The following is a 17,528-nucleotide window of genomic DNA, read 5'->3' on the forward strand; positions in this document are numbered from 1 at the left end:
AGACTCTGTATGTACCTTGACAGTGGTCCGGCCATCAAATGTGAATGACTTGATCTGCCCATTTTCTAAGAAAACCTTCAGGACGTTGGGGATGAGGAGGAGAGCTTCCTTCTTCATCATTTTCTATGAAAAGTCAGAGAAAAGATAATGACAAGGCTCATTCAGATGAAGAATAAGGTCCAGATGTGTGTGTGGTAACAGAAAGAGAGAGATGATAGAGTCAAAGGGTATGAAAGGGCAAAGAGACAGAGGAAAAAGAAGTTCGATAATGTTACATGGTGATCAGAACCAAATTCCCCAAGAAGATGTTAGGCCATATTTAAAGGTCACATCCTTCACTGGACATGAGGTGCACTTATATTGTACTGTGGTTCAAATCTCTATTGCTGTGGCCCTGAATCACTACTACACACACACACACACACACACACACACACACACACACACACATGCACACACACGCACACGTACACGCACACACACCCTGAGGGGTTTCTGTGCCTCAGCTTATCATCCTTCCCTTCCTACCAGATCCTTCACAAGGTCTTTTCTCTGCTATTCTCGTCCCTTCATGGCATTCCAGCCCTCATTCCCTTTTCAGTGCAGGGTACAGAGCAGGACTTCACACATGCTAGGCAAGTGCACTACTAAGCTACATCTCAAGTCTCTAGGTCACAGGTTCTTTCAGATGTGGCTCTTGCTACCTCTCTGCAGTCATGTCTTACCATTCCTGGTATTCTTTTTTTTTTTTTGGTCCAGTCGTGGGGCCTGAACTCTGGGCCTGGGTGCTGTCCCTCAGCTCTTCAGCTCAAGGCTAGCGCTCTACCACTTGAGCCACTGCGCCACTTCCGGCTTTTTTCTTTTTGCTTATGTGGTGCTGAGGAATCGAACCCAGGGCCTCAGGCATGCAAGGCAAGCGCTCTACCACTGAGCCACCTTCCCAGCCCCCCATTCCTGGTATTCTTGTTCCTTTGATGCCTCCATATCACTGACAATTCTTCATCGCAGAGAGTGTAAATTTAGTGTCTCAGCTCTGACTGATACACTCAGTATTAATAGTATGAAAATCTCTGAGATGATCCCAAGTACTCTCAGACATATTTGAAAGCTCTTGGAAAATGGGAGCCACTGACCTTGATTCAGAACCATGGCCCATTTCTTAATATCTGATCACTCCTTAGCCTAAGTTTTCCTGGACCAAGAGTTTGTTTAAAGAAGACTACATACTAATTTCTGAATAAAAATTATTAAATAAACATAATCTCTTCTGCCTTCTTCTTTCCCTTTCTATTCATTCTTCAAACCAAGCTCCAATATGCATTCTGTAATGCCTTGGTACAGTAACATCAGATACTTGTACTGATCTTATCATGAGTTCCTGTTATCAATTTATACCCCTTTCTTTCTGTGCATAGGTGGTGTGTGTGTGTGTGTGTGTGTGTGTGCGCGCGCGCCCGTGCGCGTGTGTACTTTTTCAGTTTTTGAGACAGGGTCTTACTATGTAGGCATGGCTGGGCTGGAACTTGCTATGTAGGTCAAGCTGACCTCAAACTCAAAATCCTCCTGCTCCAGCCTCCCTAGTGATAGGTTCATAGATGGGTACTATCACACATGGCAATATTTTTGCATACTTGTTTTTCACAATCAAACAGTAAATTCAGAGCACAAAGACCATGTATATTCATCTTTTCAGTCCCAATACTAAAGAGCATTCCTGACATACAGCTGGTATTCAACTAATGGCTGTTAAATGAACATGCAGTAGGTGTTTTCTTTGTATGTAGGTACTGGACTTGAACTCAGGGCCTTTTTCTCTTTGTCCCAGGACTCTCTGAGGTCAGTGTTAGCTGAATATGAGTTCAGTTCTCCTAGACAAGACAACACCTTGCAACATGGGACTTGGCCTTGTGATACTCCTGCCTGGCTGACCCTGAGTGTCCCTACCTTCTACTATTCTCCATTATCTAAATGAATTAATGAATAAACAAAAAAAGTAAATAAAGTTTAAAAAGTGGGCCTTTCCAGTCCTCTCCTTGATCCTGAGATGCCTTGCTCCTGCCAACTCCAGAGGCCCCAACTCCCCAGGCTGATGACGCTCAGTGGTGGCAGGTTTTATTTAGCACACTGGGTTGGACTCAGATAATTACTTAATTGATTTTGCTTAAAAATAGAGCTGGCAAGGAACGCCCACAGGATTTATTTTTACTCTGGTTGCTTAATAAAGCCTTGGAACACAAGGGAAAGAGATATGGGACAGCCTGGAGTCATCTGGACTCCCCAAGTCCCAACAGGCTGCTATGGTCCATACTGGCAGCAGCAGTGGAAGGCTGCTGTTATGATATTCAGAGAATTTCCTAAGTACAGTAAGAGGTGGAAGATCGATGTGCCTTTGTCCCGGTAAGAGCTTTGAGAGATGCTTGGTGGCCTGTCCCAGTGAGGGAAAGAGAGAAGTCATTGGAAGGGTTCTAGCTGCTCTGGGACACTTGTTTTCCAGTAGGGCTGGAGTAGGGGTTTCAGTTTGCCTGTGGCCCAGCTCTGTGGTATGGAAGAGTTACAGTGGAGGAAGGAGAGCATGGAAAATGGAAAGGGGGTAGACAAATAAAGAAAGGGAGGAAGTGTGGGAGTTTTTCACTGGTTGTTCTGGCCATGGCTAATTTGTCTGCAATATTGAGGTAGGATAGACTGCACTGGTCCAACTTTCCAAATTGAAGTCCTATGTTTCAGGACACAAATGTCCCTTTGGTGACTTGGCACTCAGAATCTGCTTCAGTCTGATCTTCAATGGACTTCATCCTGTATCCTCTACCCTCTGATCACCCATTGTCTTTAACTTCAGCCTTTTCCAGAATGGACATAGATCCCAAGCACCAGTTATTCAGACAGCTTGCCAATGGGGTCCCACAGTCCTCTGGGCTTCCTAGCCTTTTTTATACATGTGTGCCTGAGGGCACTGGCTGGGTTTGAGGATGAGAATCAGGCAATGGAGATGTGTCTCTTGTCCTTTCTTCTGAGTGGCTTTGCCTCAGAGAACTAGAGGTGCTGGGCATCTCACTCATTTCCCTGCTAGTTCAGGGCCTGTTATCTTCTCTCAACAACTACAGCTGGGCCTCAGTGTGTGAATGCTAAGTATCCCTGACAGCACAGCTGGCCACTGCCTACAAAAGCACACAAGGCCTGTTAGCTCAATCTCTCCTACCCCCACTGGGATATCACCAATTTCCTCAGACTCCTGGGGAACTCTGGGCCAGATTCCATGATAGCTGAACACACTTATTCCTGCTTCCCACTCACCTCTTCCCATCTGCACATCTGGAGCTGACAGCTCGCCTCATGTAAATCCCACAAAACAGTGAGAAAGGCCATGGGCTGGCCAGCGTCTCCTAGATTGGCAGCTGTTTGGAATGAGCTGTCAAACATTACCTGTTTGTAGAGAAGATGCCACATAGCAGTGGATTCTCTACTGCCTTAGTCTGAACCACTCGTCCCCCCCTCCCACTGATACCCCAACACTGAGAGGTATCCAGTGACAGGAAACAGGTATTTATTTTGTGCATAATAAAAACTTGCTGAGTTTAAGCAGAGTCTGTCATTTCCCCTAGGCAACTTCACCTATCACCACAGTTTTCTCCAGTCAAGATGTGAAATTGCAGGACCACTTAAATGAGAAGAGAGTTCAATTTCATCAGCTTCTTGCTCCCTGGATCTTCAGAAAACCATTACTTCCTTCCTGTTTCTATCAAGTAGCCAAAAGATGTTTATGGAGCACTTGTTCTGAGTGTATGCTATTGTGGCAGGGATGGAAATTTCTCTACACATCAAGAGAATCTGGAGTGTACTGATACATGTTTTTTCTTCTTCCAATGTGTGGGGAGCCTCCCTGGAAGCTACACACTCTGGTCTACTCACTACCTACTCACTCACAGCATGGGATTTTCTGGTTCCAACCCCTTAGTAATGTTATCAACTGGGATGAGAGAAGAGAGAGAGGGGAAAGAGAGAGAGGAGGGAGGGAGAAGGAGAGGGAGAGGGGGAGGGAAAGGGAGAGGGAGGGAGAGAAATAGAAAGAGAGGGAGGGAAGGAGGGAGAGGAGTGAGAGAGAGAGGGAGGGAGAGGAGTGAGAGAGAGAGGGAGGGAGAGGAGAGAGAAAGAGAAAGAGAAAGAGAGAGGGAGGGAGAGGAGTGAGAGAAAGAGAGGGAGGGAGAGAAGGAGAGAGAAGAAAGGGAGGTAGAGGAGAGAGACAGAGAAAGAGATACACACACACACACACACACACACACACACACACACACACACACACACACACAGACACAGATCTCCACAGCTTAGCTAATTTTGGCCAAGCACTAAGGAGTAGAGCCAAGGCTGGACTTACTGCATCTGTTTCTCCAACAGCCACCTGCTCAGAAAATCGGACCTTCACAGGATTAGATCTCAGCTTGGCCTTCTTTGCAGCACTGATGAAAGCAGATTTGGGAGACTGAAAAAAAGAACAGAGGGCCGGTGAGTTCACTATCCTTGGCGGGAATCCTGACCTATGTCATGTCAGAGTTAAGATGTCTCAGTAGAACTGAGTGTAGTCACATAAACTTGTAATCACAGCATTCAGGAGGCTGAGGTAGGGGGACCATAAATTTAAGGCAAGCCTGGATTACTCTGTTTTGAAATTTAAAGAAAGATGTCTAAATACATGAGTACATGCACATTTTGCCTTGCTAATCAATGAATCAATAAATAAGTATTGATTGCCTATTAATTGCAAGGCAATATACTATCTCCTTATACAATTGTGTGTTGGAAAAAAGCTGGACATGAATCAAATGTAGGGAAATTGATGAATGCTATAAGCCTATGGGAGTTTCTCTAGAAATAACACACATTGGATTTTTAGATATTTGCTTTCCTTATTATGAGATATACCTAAATGTTGGATTTTATTGCATCTGAATATAAATGTTCCAAAGGATTTACAGAATTAATCTTACTCATCTCATAGATATGCCTTGCCCTTAGGAAAGAGACTCATAACAAATTATGTTTTCGATGTAGGAGAAAGAAACCATAGCCCTCCAAAATGACTCACCCACCATTTCTACACTGCTCAGGAAGAAAAATATGAGAGATTTAAGCTAGGGCTCTTGGCTCTCTACTTCTGGGTGCTTTGCTTATCTAATTCTGTTTGAAATGCCTAAAGATTCAGTTAAGCTTTCTGGTTCTTGAAAACATTTCCAAAAATTGAACAGGAAGTATGATTAGCAAACATTGGAAACTACATCCATCTATCCCTGCTCACAGGTTCTGCATCCTTGGATTCAACCATCCACAGATTAAAAATACTTTAAAAATGGTGTCTGTACTAAATATATATAGATTTTGCTTATCTTCATTCTTAAAGCAGTACAGTATATCAAGCATTTATGTAGTATTTACATTTGATTCCATATTCTAAGTAATCTACAGATGATTTTAATTATATGGGAGGATATGGTTAGTCCATATGCAAATAACTTGACATTGTACCTAGAGACTTGAGCATCTATGGATTTTGGTACCCATGGTGGGTGTCCTGGATATAGGAAAGGTTTTCTTTAAATTCCAGACCTTTGCTGAGTTCCATACCTCCCAGTAGCCAGTGAATTTAGAAATCCTGCTAAAGGGTATCCTGTTTGGGGGGAATTTATTCGTTAATTTGCCAAATTTAAGGAGGGTCTACTATGTACTAGGTAGTCTTCCAGATGATGAATGATACCATAGTGAACAAGACAGACAAAGCTCCTGGGCCTCATGGCTCATCTGTTCTATCTGGAATATAGATAGTAAACAAACAACTTTTTTGAGATAGAATCTTGATATGTAGCCTAGCCTGGCCTTGAACTTATGATTTCCCTGCCTCAGACTACCAAGTGCTGGGATTACAGGCATGTGCCACGATGGCTGGCTAATAAACAAAGATTTTTCGTAGCAGATAAGGACTACATTAGTCTTCCCTTAGCTGCAGTTTGCTCTGTATGGTTTCAGTCACATGTAGATAACTACAGCTTGAAATTTTTAAATGGAAAATTCAGAAATAATTCAAAAGCCTTTGTTTTTTTGTTTTTTGTTTTTTTTTTTTGGGTTCGGTTGTGGGGCCTGAACTCTGGGCCTGGGTGCTGTCCCTCAGCTCTTCAGCTCAAGGCTAGCGCTCTACCACTTGAGCCACAGTGACACTTCCGGCTTTTTTTTTTTTCTGATTATGTGGTGCTGAGGAATCGAACCCAGGGCCTCAGGCATGCAAGGCAAGCGCTCTACCACTGAGCCACCTTCCCAGCCCAGTTCAAAAGCCTTAAATATATTTTGTTATCAAGTATTTTACTAATTATTTTATTTTGTTATTGTTGTTAAACTCTTACTATGCTTGATTTATAAACTAAATACTATCATAGTATATATGGATAAGAAAAAATGTTTCCTATATTTAGGAACTGTTTTACAGTTCAGTATTATTAGTTGTTTAGGCATCCACTGGGGATCTTGGAAAGTATTCCCGGCAGAAAAGGGGGTTTAGTGTAGGAAGGAAAATAAAGAAGGATAAGAGACTACACAAGAGAATGATGGAGACTGGGGTTATTTTAGTAATTTTCAAACCTATAATCCACTATTCTTAACTGTAGTCACATGCTGTGCAATAGATCTTAAACATTTATTCCTCCTGTTTGACACTATATACTCTTTTTTTTGCCAATCCTGGGGCTTGAACTCAGGGCCTGGGCACTGTCCTCGAGTTTCTTTTGCTCAAGGCTAGCACTGTACCACTTGAGCCACAGCGTGGCTTCTGGCTTTTTCTGTTTATGTGGTACTGAGGGATTGAACCCAAGGTTTCATGCATGCAAGGCAAGCACTCTACCACTGAGCCACATTCCCAGCCCACTTTATACTCTTTGAATAGCATCTCCTCATTCCCTTCTCTCAGCTCCAGCTTCTGGCAACCACCACTGTATTCTGCTCCTGACAATATCTAATATGAATTATTTGTCTCTGTGTCTGGTTTATTTTACATAGCATAATGTCTTCCAAGTTCATCCCATTAGCAAATGGCAGAATTTCTTTTTTTTCTTGCAGTGATGAAGACTGAACCCAAGGCTTTGCAAGAATTTCCTTTGTAAAGTTGAATAGTATTCCATTACATATGTCCAGTCATCTGTCAATGGACAGGTTGATTCTATATTTTGGCTATGCTGAATTGTGCTACAATGAACACAGTATCTTTTCGACATAATAGCTTCAACTTCTTTAGAATATATATCTAGAAATGAGATTGGGGGTGGTATTTTAGATATGTTGTTCAGTGAAGACCTCTTTGAGGACATTTAAGCAGAGATTTGAAGGAAGTAAGAGAGGACATCCAAGAGGCTATCCAGAGAACAGGGCTTCCAGGCAGAAAGAACAGTAAAGGCCCAGAGGTATAGGATTTGGGTGGAAGAAGAACAGGAATAATCCCTCACGTAACTGTACAATGATGCAGTAGGGAATGGAAGCAATGTGCTGAGAGAAGCAGCTGAGATTGAGTTATTATGTAGGGCTTTGTAAGTCATGGTGAGAACTTTAGACTTTCCTCAGAGGGGGGTTTTGAGGAGACAGAGTCTGGAGTGCATTTAAAAAGATGCTTCTGCTGCTTTGTGGAAAATGGAGTGTAAAAGGGCAATGTCAAGAGGAGGAAGGCCAGTTACATGTCCGACTGCAATACTTATGACTGCAATAATACAGTTCAAATATGGTGACAGCACAGGCTAGGTTCACAGTAATGGAGATGATGAGAAATGAGTGACTTCTAGGTAGATTCTTAGGGCTGAGCCAAGATCCTGTGCTGATGAGTTGGATACAAGGAGTAAGAAAGAGGTGCCAGTGGCTCACACCTATAATCCTAGCTACTAAGGAGGCTGAGATCTGAGAATCATGGTTCAAAGCCAGCTTGGGCAGGAAAGTCCATGAGACTCATCTCCAATAAAACACCAGAAAACAGGAAGTGGCACTGTGGCTCAAGCGGTAGAGAGCTCACCTTGAGCTGAAGAGCTGAGGGATAGCACCCAAGCCCAGAGTTCAAACCCCATGAGCAACAAAAAAAAAAAAAAAAAAAGAGGAGAGTGAACACTAAGAGTAGGCTTGTCATTTGCCAAGAAAAGAATTAGGGGGAAATCAAGTTTGAGGCCACTTTAAATCATCTTTTCCATTGATTTTAGAGCCTGTGAGTCCTATGATTAGGAATTCCTTTGTGTTAAGACCCTTAAGGGTCCCTGTCAGCTGGAAAGGTGAGCCATTTACCCTGTGGTTGGGATTCATTTACTAAATCAGCCACAGGGGGGCAGGGCCCTAAGATATAGACACATCAGAAACAAAGGGCCTCATCATCCTCATCACGTCTTAAGCTCTGGACCCAGCTGTGTTTTCTGTCAGGGCAGCAATCTCATTTATCCAGAGGGCAGATCACCAAAAGCCACTTGTTCCACCTGAGTCCAGCAGGACTCAGGCTGCACAGCAAAAAGGCTCAAAGGGGTTTTAAAACTCCCAAGACCCAAGCCCTTTTCCAGACCAATTACATCAGAAGTCCTGGGGTTAGGGCCAGAATATTAGTATTTTTCAAAGCTTCTGATGATTTCAAAGTGTAGCCAAGATTGAGAATCACTGAGCTAAAGGAACCTTAGATTTCACATCCTGAGTCACAGGGGCAATTTGTTGGCAGCAGATGATACAGCAGAATGAAATCCAGGCTGGAGATCGTTGCAGAAAGTGATTACAGTATTGATTGTTCATGAAGTCAATACATGTCTTTGCATGTTGCACAGCTGGGTGCTCAAATCCTAGGTGGGGGCTGAAGGCTGAAGCAGGAGTAAAGGGAAGGGCAAGACAGGAAGATCCGCAGTTCTGCTCAGGCAGATCTGTTTTATTCCACAGCTACACAATTTACCACTGAGCTGTCACAAACATGAGGCAAGTGGAATCTTTGTTCTGTGTGACAGTCACTCTCTCCCTTCTTTGTTATCATATACCAGCAGATATATGCCACCATTGTGGGACAGCATCTCTAGAGATCTTAAAGGCCATGCAGTTGGTGTTTCACTGTTAAATGCAAAAAGGAGGTCCACAAAGAGGGTACAGTTTTCCCAAAATGTCAAAATAATTGAGTAGCAGAGCTGAAACCAGAATTCAGATTTCCTGAGCCTTGGATTAATGATTGTCTCCCTATAGCAGGCTGGGAGTCTACTACTGATCTTTCATCCACTGGTTTGAATTTTACCTTGGCCTATCTAATGGATTCCAACAACCAAGGAACCCCGCTGCTATCCTTTTATGTATTCACTCATAGGAGGGGGAAGCATCTTTGCTAGTCCTACCAAACATCCAAAATTAGATCCTGTCTTAAAGATTTTTGTTTGTTTGTAGCATTATAGCAAAAGATTCAGATATTTACAGGAGCAACACCAGTGAGAGTTGAATTGCCAATATTTTCAGGGGTTGTAATCACTTCTGGGTGGCGGTTTCAGAGTTATTTTCAGCTTGTTTATGCCTTATTCCTCATTGACCCTTGTCTTGTTGATCTCAGATACACCATCCTGTTCTCAGTCTTCAGCCTCAATCCCTGATGGTGACTCACTAATTGCCAGCTGCTCTCTTCTAGATGTCACATTCATGTCTAGCTTTATGTTAGATACAGGTGATGCCTGCCTTCCAGTGGGATACAAGATGGCTCTCAAAGGTCTCTATGTCCTAAGCATCTTCAAAGCTTAGCTGTGGTGCCTTAAGTTCTTTTCTTTTATTAAAAGCACACATTTTTTGTATTAACTTTTTGTTTAGAAAGAAGATTCTCAACTGATGGTTTTTTCAATTAATCACTTCCATAAAGGAGCCTGAAGTTCTGAATACTAGGGTCACTTCACATTAACATATTGACAAATGCAAATGTGGTAACAGGAAGAGGTGACAAATACTTTTAGGGCCCAGCAAGTGAAAGGCTGATGAGGGCCAAATCTTGTCTACCATCTGCTTTTGGAAATAAATCTATATTGAAATAGTCATGATTTTCATCTATGCATTGCCTACGGCTGCTTTGGGGCTTTCACATTTAATCTGCAATATTTACTATATGGGCCCTTACAGAAAGTGTGCTGACCTCTATACTAACTTATACACTACCACACCAGTTTTAAATCTACCCAGGGATAAGAATTACTAGGAAATGTTCATTAAAACATGATGTTTCGGCCCACATACCTATCAGATTTAAATTCAAAATCCTTGGGAGAGTAGGGTCCAGGAATGCAGATTGGTTAAGAAGTTCTAACCCATTAAGCATAGATTAATTGACGACCTTAAAGCTGGGACATCTGAGCTCTTCACTGACCCTATTTTTTTCTCCAAGCAGCCGTGAGTCTGATTTTGCAACAGGCACTCTGTCTGGCTAAAATGAATTTTTAGTTTGAAACACAGGACTAGAATTGCTAAGTACTTCTGGGGCCACTGCAAGCCCCTTGAAGCAAATATGAAGCCAGCAGCTAGGTGGAATAAGGAATTGAAGAGAGAGTCTGCCTTTGCCTCAGGGCTGAATTCAGCAGCTGGTGATGCTCTGACCATTTTTTAATTTGGGGGCTCTATTAGAACAGATTTCAGGGCTATGATCATTTATGTCTTGGCCAAAGTTAGGTATCTGGTCAAATACTTCACTGAAAGATAGTACCCCACATTTTAAACATTTTATTTTATTTTTACTTGACACAAAATAGGTATATATATATATATATAGATAGATAGATAGATAGATATAGATATATATATATACACATATGTACACAATAGGTGTACATATGTATGGGGTACAGTGTGATGTTTTGATACATGTATACATACATACATTCTGTAACAAACTGATCAAGCATACCTACCACCTCAAATTTTTATCATTTCATTGGGGGTGACATCAAAATCACCTCTTCCTGCTCTTTCAAACATCCATTCTTAACTATAGTCATACTATAGTGTAATTTAAAAATAAAACAGAACTTATTCATCCTATCTAACTGTGCAATCTAAAACAGTCTCATAGCACTGAAGAGTTAAAACAGTGGTTATTCAGACTGAGAAGGGTGGGGAGTGAAGACTGGGAGAGGTCAAAGTAGCGCTCTGGTTCTTGCCTGAAGCTCAGCCCATTTCCTGATTGGTCTTTCTGCAGGCTCATTGTCTTTGACACCTGAGCCTACTTACAATCAATTCCCATAGCAACCACTGTGGGCGCCTGAGATAATAGAAGGCTGCCTTGGTAGCACCAGATTTCTGATAAGGGAACCTGGAGGCCTTCCTTTCAGCAGTCAGGACTGCAGAGAAATGACCATGTCTTCTCCTAACCTCCAATGCCACTGCCAAGCCACACTGGATTCTAGCCTCATTCCTCAATTCTATCCTTTATTGCCTTCTGTTGATTGCTGGTTCCAAACACAGTACTCTTCTTAACACAGTGGGCTTATTCCTACTTCTGGACTCACTTCATGGTGACTCCTTCTCATCTCTACCTTTCATGGGCCTGGGAGTCCTTCTTAATGCTATCTTTCTTATAACTCAGTTCCAATTCAACCTTTGTTCAGAATCCTTCCCCAGCCCCTCTACTCCCTAGAATACAGTATTTCAAGTACTGCTTACCTCATAGCTCATCTCCCCTAGTGCTAAGCACGTAGTAGGCTCAGTATAAAAATTATTAGCTGATTGCCAAGATTAACAACAAATTAGTTTATAAATTCAGCAAAAAATGGTTTGAGCATGTACTACACCTCAAGAAGCTCCATGTAGCTGGATGCATGTGGCTCACACCTGTAATCTTAGCTACCCAAGAGATCTGAGAATTCAGACAGCCAAGGCAGACAAATTCAGGAGCCCTTTGTTTTCAAGTAACCAGCAAAAAGCCAGAAGTTGAGGTATGGCTCAAATAGTAGAGTACCAGCCTGGAGCAGAAAAAACCAAGCAAGAGCCAAAGCCCCATGTTTAAACCTCAGTACTGGCACATACACGAAAGAAGTTCCATGGAAAACAAGTTAGTTCTGCAGTGGTTTCATTATTTTGGCTTTTTTCCCCTGGAAAAGTGGTTCTAGGCAAAGAGCATGCAGGCTCTTTGGGTATTAGTTAAGTTTTCAGAACCAGAAAAATGGTGTATTGTTTGAAGGAATTGTCTTTGCTTGTTTTACCAAGGCTATTCTAGGTTCTAGGTCACAATCCAGTACTTTATATTGATTTAAATTATTTATTGAGTAGTAGGCATTAGACCATTATCAGCTACACAGTTTAGAGGTTGGAAGAAGCCTTAGGGACTATCTGGTTATTGTTTCCTAAATTCTACTTATCATTTGAATCATCTGTGGGTGTATATATATATATATTTTTTGCAGTACTGGAATTTTCACTCAGGGCTTTGTGCTTGCTATGCAGGCACTCTACTACTACTACTACTTGGGTTTAATAGCTGAGAGCTCCGTTTCTTTCAAATATTTGACCAATATTTATTAGTGCCCACACTGTGCCAGGTGCTATTCCAGATATTGAGGATACATTAGTGATAGAACATTGTCCATACACTTGTAGAACTAACATATTAATGGAGGAGATAGTTAAGCAACACAAATGCAACATTTCACATGAACTTAAAATGATACACACTGGGTGTCAGTGGCTCATGTCTGTAATCCTAGGTGCTCAGGCAGCATAGATCTGATGGAAGGCACACTGGGCAGGAAAGTCTATCAGAATCTTATCTCTAATTAATGACCAAAAAGCCATAAGTGAAGCTGTGGCTGACATGGTAGTATACTAGCCTTGACCAAAAAAAGCTCAGGGCCAACACCCAGATCTTGAGTACAAACTATAGGACGGACACACACACACACACACACACACACACACACACACACACACACACACACACACAGAGCTAAAACAATATGCCCACTTTGGAAAATAGTGGGCAGTTATTTAATAAACTAGGTATTCACTTATTAAATGGGCCAGCATTTATCCCAGACAAATGACAACTTAATCTAACAGAAAACCTGTACACAATGTTTATAGCAGCTTTCTCCAGAAGAGTCTCAAACTAGAAATGTTCCAGGTACCCTTTGACAGAGTGGGAATCTGTCCTGTGGAATACTACTCTTCAATAAAAGGGACAAAACACTATGAGGAACATCATGCAGCAAGCATCTCAAGGGCATTATGCTGAGTGAATAAAAACCACTTCCTCAAGGTTACATTGATATTATAGTACATTATTCCCTTTACATAGCATTGTTGAAATGAGTAATTTATAGAAATGGAGAACAGATTATTGGTTGGTAGGAATTCAGAGTGTGAGTGGGGGAAGGAGGTATGACTGTTAACAGGCAACATAAGGAATCTTTTGGGTGATAAGATTTTTTTTTAATTATCTTGATTGGGTTGGTGGATGCATAAACCTACTTATGATAAATTCACACTGAACTACATATGCATATTGGTAATTTCCTGAAAACAATTCTTTTTTTGGCAGTAGTGGGGTTTGAGCTCAGGGCCTCATGCCTCCTAGACAGGTGCTCTACCACTTGGGCTACACTCCCAAACATTTTTCATATAAGAGATACATGTTTTTTCCTGGGCAAGCCTTGGACCTCAATTCTCCTATGCACAACCTCTTGTGACTGGACTCACAGGGCATGCACCACTGTGCTTGGTTTATTGATAGAGATAGGCTCTTACTTTTTGCCTCAGTTGGCCTTGAACCAGCCACGATCTTCCCAATCTCTACCTCCCAAGTAAGTGGAATTTGTAATTTTATGAGTTTCTGGGATCAACCCCCTCTTTCTTTGTTTGTGACAAGTCTCACTATATAGCCAAGCTGGCTTGAAATCCTCCTGCATTCACCTCCTGTGTGCGGGGATTATCAGTATATGTTACCACACTTGACTCTGATTCCCTGCCCTTCTTTTCTTGCTGGTCCTGGGACTTGAATTATGGACTCGGATGCTGTCCCTGAGCTTTTGTGCTCAAGGATAGCCTTCTACCACTTCAGCCACATCTCCACTTCTGGTTTTCTGTGGTTAATTGGAGATAAGACTTTTCCTGCCCCGGTTAGCTTTGAACCAAGATCCTCAGATCTCAGCCTCCTGAGTGGCTAGAAAAAATATAGACGTGAGCTACCAGTGCCCGGCTGATTTCCTAATTTTGATGTTGCATTGTATTTATGGAAGATGTAACCACTGGGAACAACATGAAAAATGGTATGCACAATGTTTCTGTACTAGCTTCTTGCTTTCTGTGAATCTACATTTTTTTCAAAAGTTTAAAAATATAGCATATCAGCTTTGCTGAAAGCTTAAGCAGAATCAGGATATAATGACCAGTAGGTGCTATCTCAGAGAATATAGGCAAGGAAGGTGTCGGCAAAGCAATGACATTTGAGGAGACCCAATTAACAGGGTAACTCATACTGTGTCTCTGATCAGAGCAGGAAAATCTCATCATACAAACAGCATGTTTTGTAGGGAGAACTAATGGCTATTTTCAAGACAGGGGTTAGGAATGAGGATGGATGGAGCAACTGCACACATACTGTAAGATGGGGAAAGGGATCATTTACAGCTTCAATGAAGGGAAGGGCTTGTCTGTCTAGAGGCAGAGAATTGCAACTGAGCAAAGTCTGTTTGCCTGGGAGTTGGCTGTGTGTGGTGGGGGCATGTATGTGTGAGTATATGAGTACTGCACGAGTCTATGTGACACTGTACCTGTGAGTATGTGTATGTGTGCATGCAAAGTTCACATGGACATAGAAAGGAGTTGGGGACCTTGGGACAAGGAGGTTGGTGCTGGCTTAGGTTTGTATCCCATGCCTTTTTTGTAAACCCAGGCTCCCAGGCTCCATCCCTGACTTTTTTTTTTTTTTTTTTGGTTCAGTTGTGGAGCCTGAACTCTGGGCCTGGGCGCTGTCCCTCAGCTCTTCAGCTCAAAGCTAGCACTCTACCACTTGGGCCACAGCGCCACTTCTGGCTTTTTTGTTTTTGCTTATGTGGTGCTGAGGAATCGAACCCAGGGCCTCATGCATGCAAGGCAAGTGCTCTACCACTGAGCCACCTTCCCAGCCCTCATCCCTGACTTTTTTATGTAAGCATTACTTCTCCCTGAAATAGTTTCCCTTCTTGCCATGCCTGGGAAACCCTGTCCTCTCAAGGTCCAGCTCAGTTACATCCTTCTCATCATTGGTGGGATACAGAGAAGTGTTGTGGACACTAGGAAGGGAGGTGGAGAGGGGTTGTGAATTTCTGCACATGGAAGTTTTGCATCTGGATTTGTGCATTTGAGTTAAAGTGACAATGTGAGTATATGGTAGTATACTACCATATGTCTATGAGTATACTACCATATACTCATAGCTCATTGCTATAGACAGTAAGTTTCTGAATCCAAAGCTTGAGGAGAGGGGCTTGGGGATTTTACTTTTAAAAGGTAGTCCTATTAATTTTTATGGTATGATAAGAAACATTTAGAAAATGTAATATTCCACTCTAACCTCTCAATTTACAGATGAAGAAACAAATTCAGAAAAGGGAAGTTACTCACTGAAGGTCACATAGCCAGTTAGTAATTATACCAAGACAATAAAGAACCTTGGTCCATCTGTACCTACAAGAAACTTTATAGACAATTCATCACATACAGATTGTCTCCTACATTGTAGGTCACTTAGTAAATACTTACATGAATGAGTTTGAGTAGCACCCACCATCTGCCAGAACTTTATGAGAACTGGATACTGGACAGGTAAATTTCAATGGAATATAGCAAATAAAGGTGGAAGACAGGGGCTGGTAAGGTGGCTCAGTGGTAGAGTGCTTGCCTTGCATGCATGAGGCCCTAGGTTCAATTCCTCAGCACCACATAAGCAAAAAGAAAAAAGCCAGAAGTGGAGCTGTGGCTCAAGTGGTAGAGCAGTAGGCTTGAGCTGAAGAGCTGAGGGACAGCGCCCAGGCCCAGAGTTCAGGCCCCAAGACCGGACCCCCCTCCCAAAAAAAAGGTGGAAGACAGATTTGGAATTGTGGAAGTAGACAGCTTACTTGGGCAAAGCAGAGGGTACAGGACAAAGTAATGCATAGCACAGCACTATACTGTATAGTACTGCCCAGCACTGCATAACACAGCACAGTACTACCCAGCACTGCACTTCACTACACAACAAGGAACTACAAAGCACTACACTGCAGAGCACAGCACTACAAAGCACTGCACAGCATTCTACTGCATAGTACTGCACAGCACTGCACTACACAGGACTGTACTGTATCACACTATACTATACTATACTGCACCACACAGAACTACAAAGCACTACACTGTCCAGCACAGCACTGCAAAGCACTGCAGAACATTGCTCTTCAAAATCCTCAGCCTTGGTTGGCTGTTGAGTAAACAGAAGATTCCAAAGTTTCTCTAAGTTTACTCCTAAATCCTCACCTTATACTTGTTGGCCCTAGTCAGTGATCCCCCTCCTTTCCCATGCTGTGGCTTTCCAACGTGTGGTGGGGTGGGGTCATCTCTTCTCAGTCAGAAAGAAGAACAGATGGCAAAGAGGCTCACTCACCTGATGAGTGTGCAGAACTGTAAGAACGATCGATTCCTTAGCGCTCCTATAGAGAAAAGAGGGAACAGGAGAGCAGTATATCATGCACTAGGTATTCATCTAGTATAAGAAGCAACACCAGAATTTTCCCCTGGGTTGCATTCAGGTATATGGATTAGAACAGAAGGTAATCTGAGTGTTGGCATGGATGCCTGGCCTCCTTATCATTTGTAGATGTGGGCACAAGCCATTCATATTCGTTCACACAGGTATCCAGGATGGGATGACCATTACCTCTGGGGCTATCATTTTTCTGGTCTTCTTTATATATTCCTTCTCATATTCTGTCCATAGAAATCCTCAAATCATGAGAACAATTTTATTTACAGACTAGAAAATTCTCAAGAAAAAGAAAGGCTTGAATTATGGAACTCAAAAGGCATTCTGCTAGAGTTCTGGGAACCATGTATGGTGATTATTAGCAATTTGCTATTTAAGCATGAGAAGAAACTCACAGGAAAAACCCAAAGGAGGTCATTTGGTCATTGTGACTCATACACTGTAGATTTGTTTTAATTGAGGGACCAAAAAATGAGAGCCAGGGAGCAACAGATGGAAGGCAAGACTCTCCATATAGCAAATATTCCAAAGGATGAAGAATTTGAAACTCTTCTGATGAGAATTATGCCAGTGATCAAAGAGGCTGTGAGGTATGAAAATTCTCTCCCAGGAATCCATCTTTTAAAAGAACTAAAAGAAATGAAAATAGTTTGCCCTGAAGGAGCGTCCCTGTTCCAAGTTTGCCTTTTCTAAATGTTTATGGGAACAAAATCATTCAAGAAGGAGTCAAGTCAGGTGGTGAGGTCCACCTATAATCCTAGCACTTGGGAGGCTGAGCCAGGACGATCACGAGGTTGAGGCCAGCCTGGACTAC

General features: G+C 42.3%; 1 protein-coding gene across 1 annotated transcript in view; it reads right to left on the reverse strand.

Moving 5' to 3' along the window:
• Positions 1-17,528, reverse strand: part of Frmpd3 (FERM and PDZ domain containing 3) — a 90,261-nt gene that overhangs the window by 47,622 nt on the left and 25,111 nt on the right. The window contains exons 4-6 of the mRNA XM_042690070.1: positions 16,616-16,661; positions 4,373-4,477; positions 16-123 (exon numbers count right to left, since the gene is read on the reverse strand). Of these exons, the coding sequence (XP_042546004.1) occupies positions 16-123; positions 4,373-4,477; positions 16,616-16,661 (259 nt within the window). The remainder of the gene's footprint in view (positions 1-15; positions 124-4,372; positions 4,478-16,615; positions 16,662-17,528) is intronic.

Source organism: Dipodomys spectabilis, unplaced genomic scaffold (genome assembly GCF_019054845.1).
Source record: "Dipodomys spectabilis isolate Male_0828 unplaced genomic scaffold, ASM1905484v1 ptg000132l, whole genome shotgun sequence".
NCBI classification, from domain to species: Eukaryota; Metazoa; Chordata; class Mammalia; order Rodentia; family Heteromyidae; genus Dipodomys; species Dipodomys spectabilis.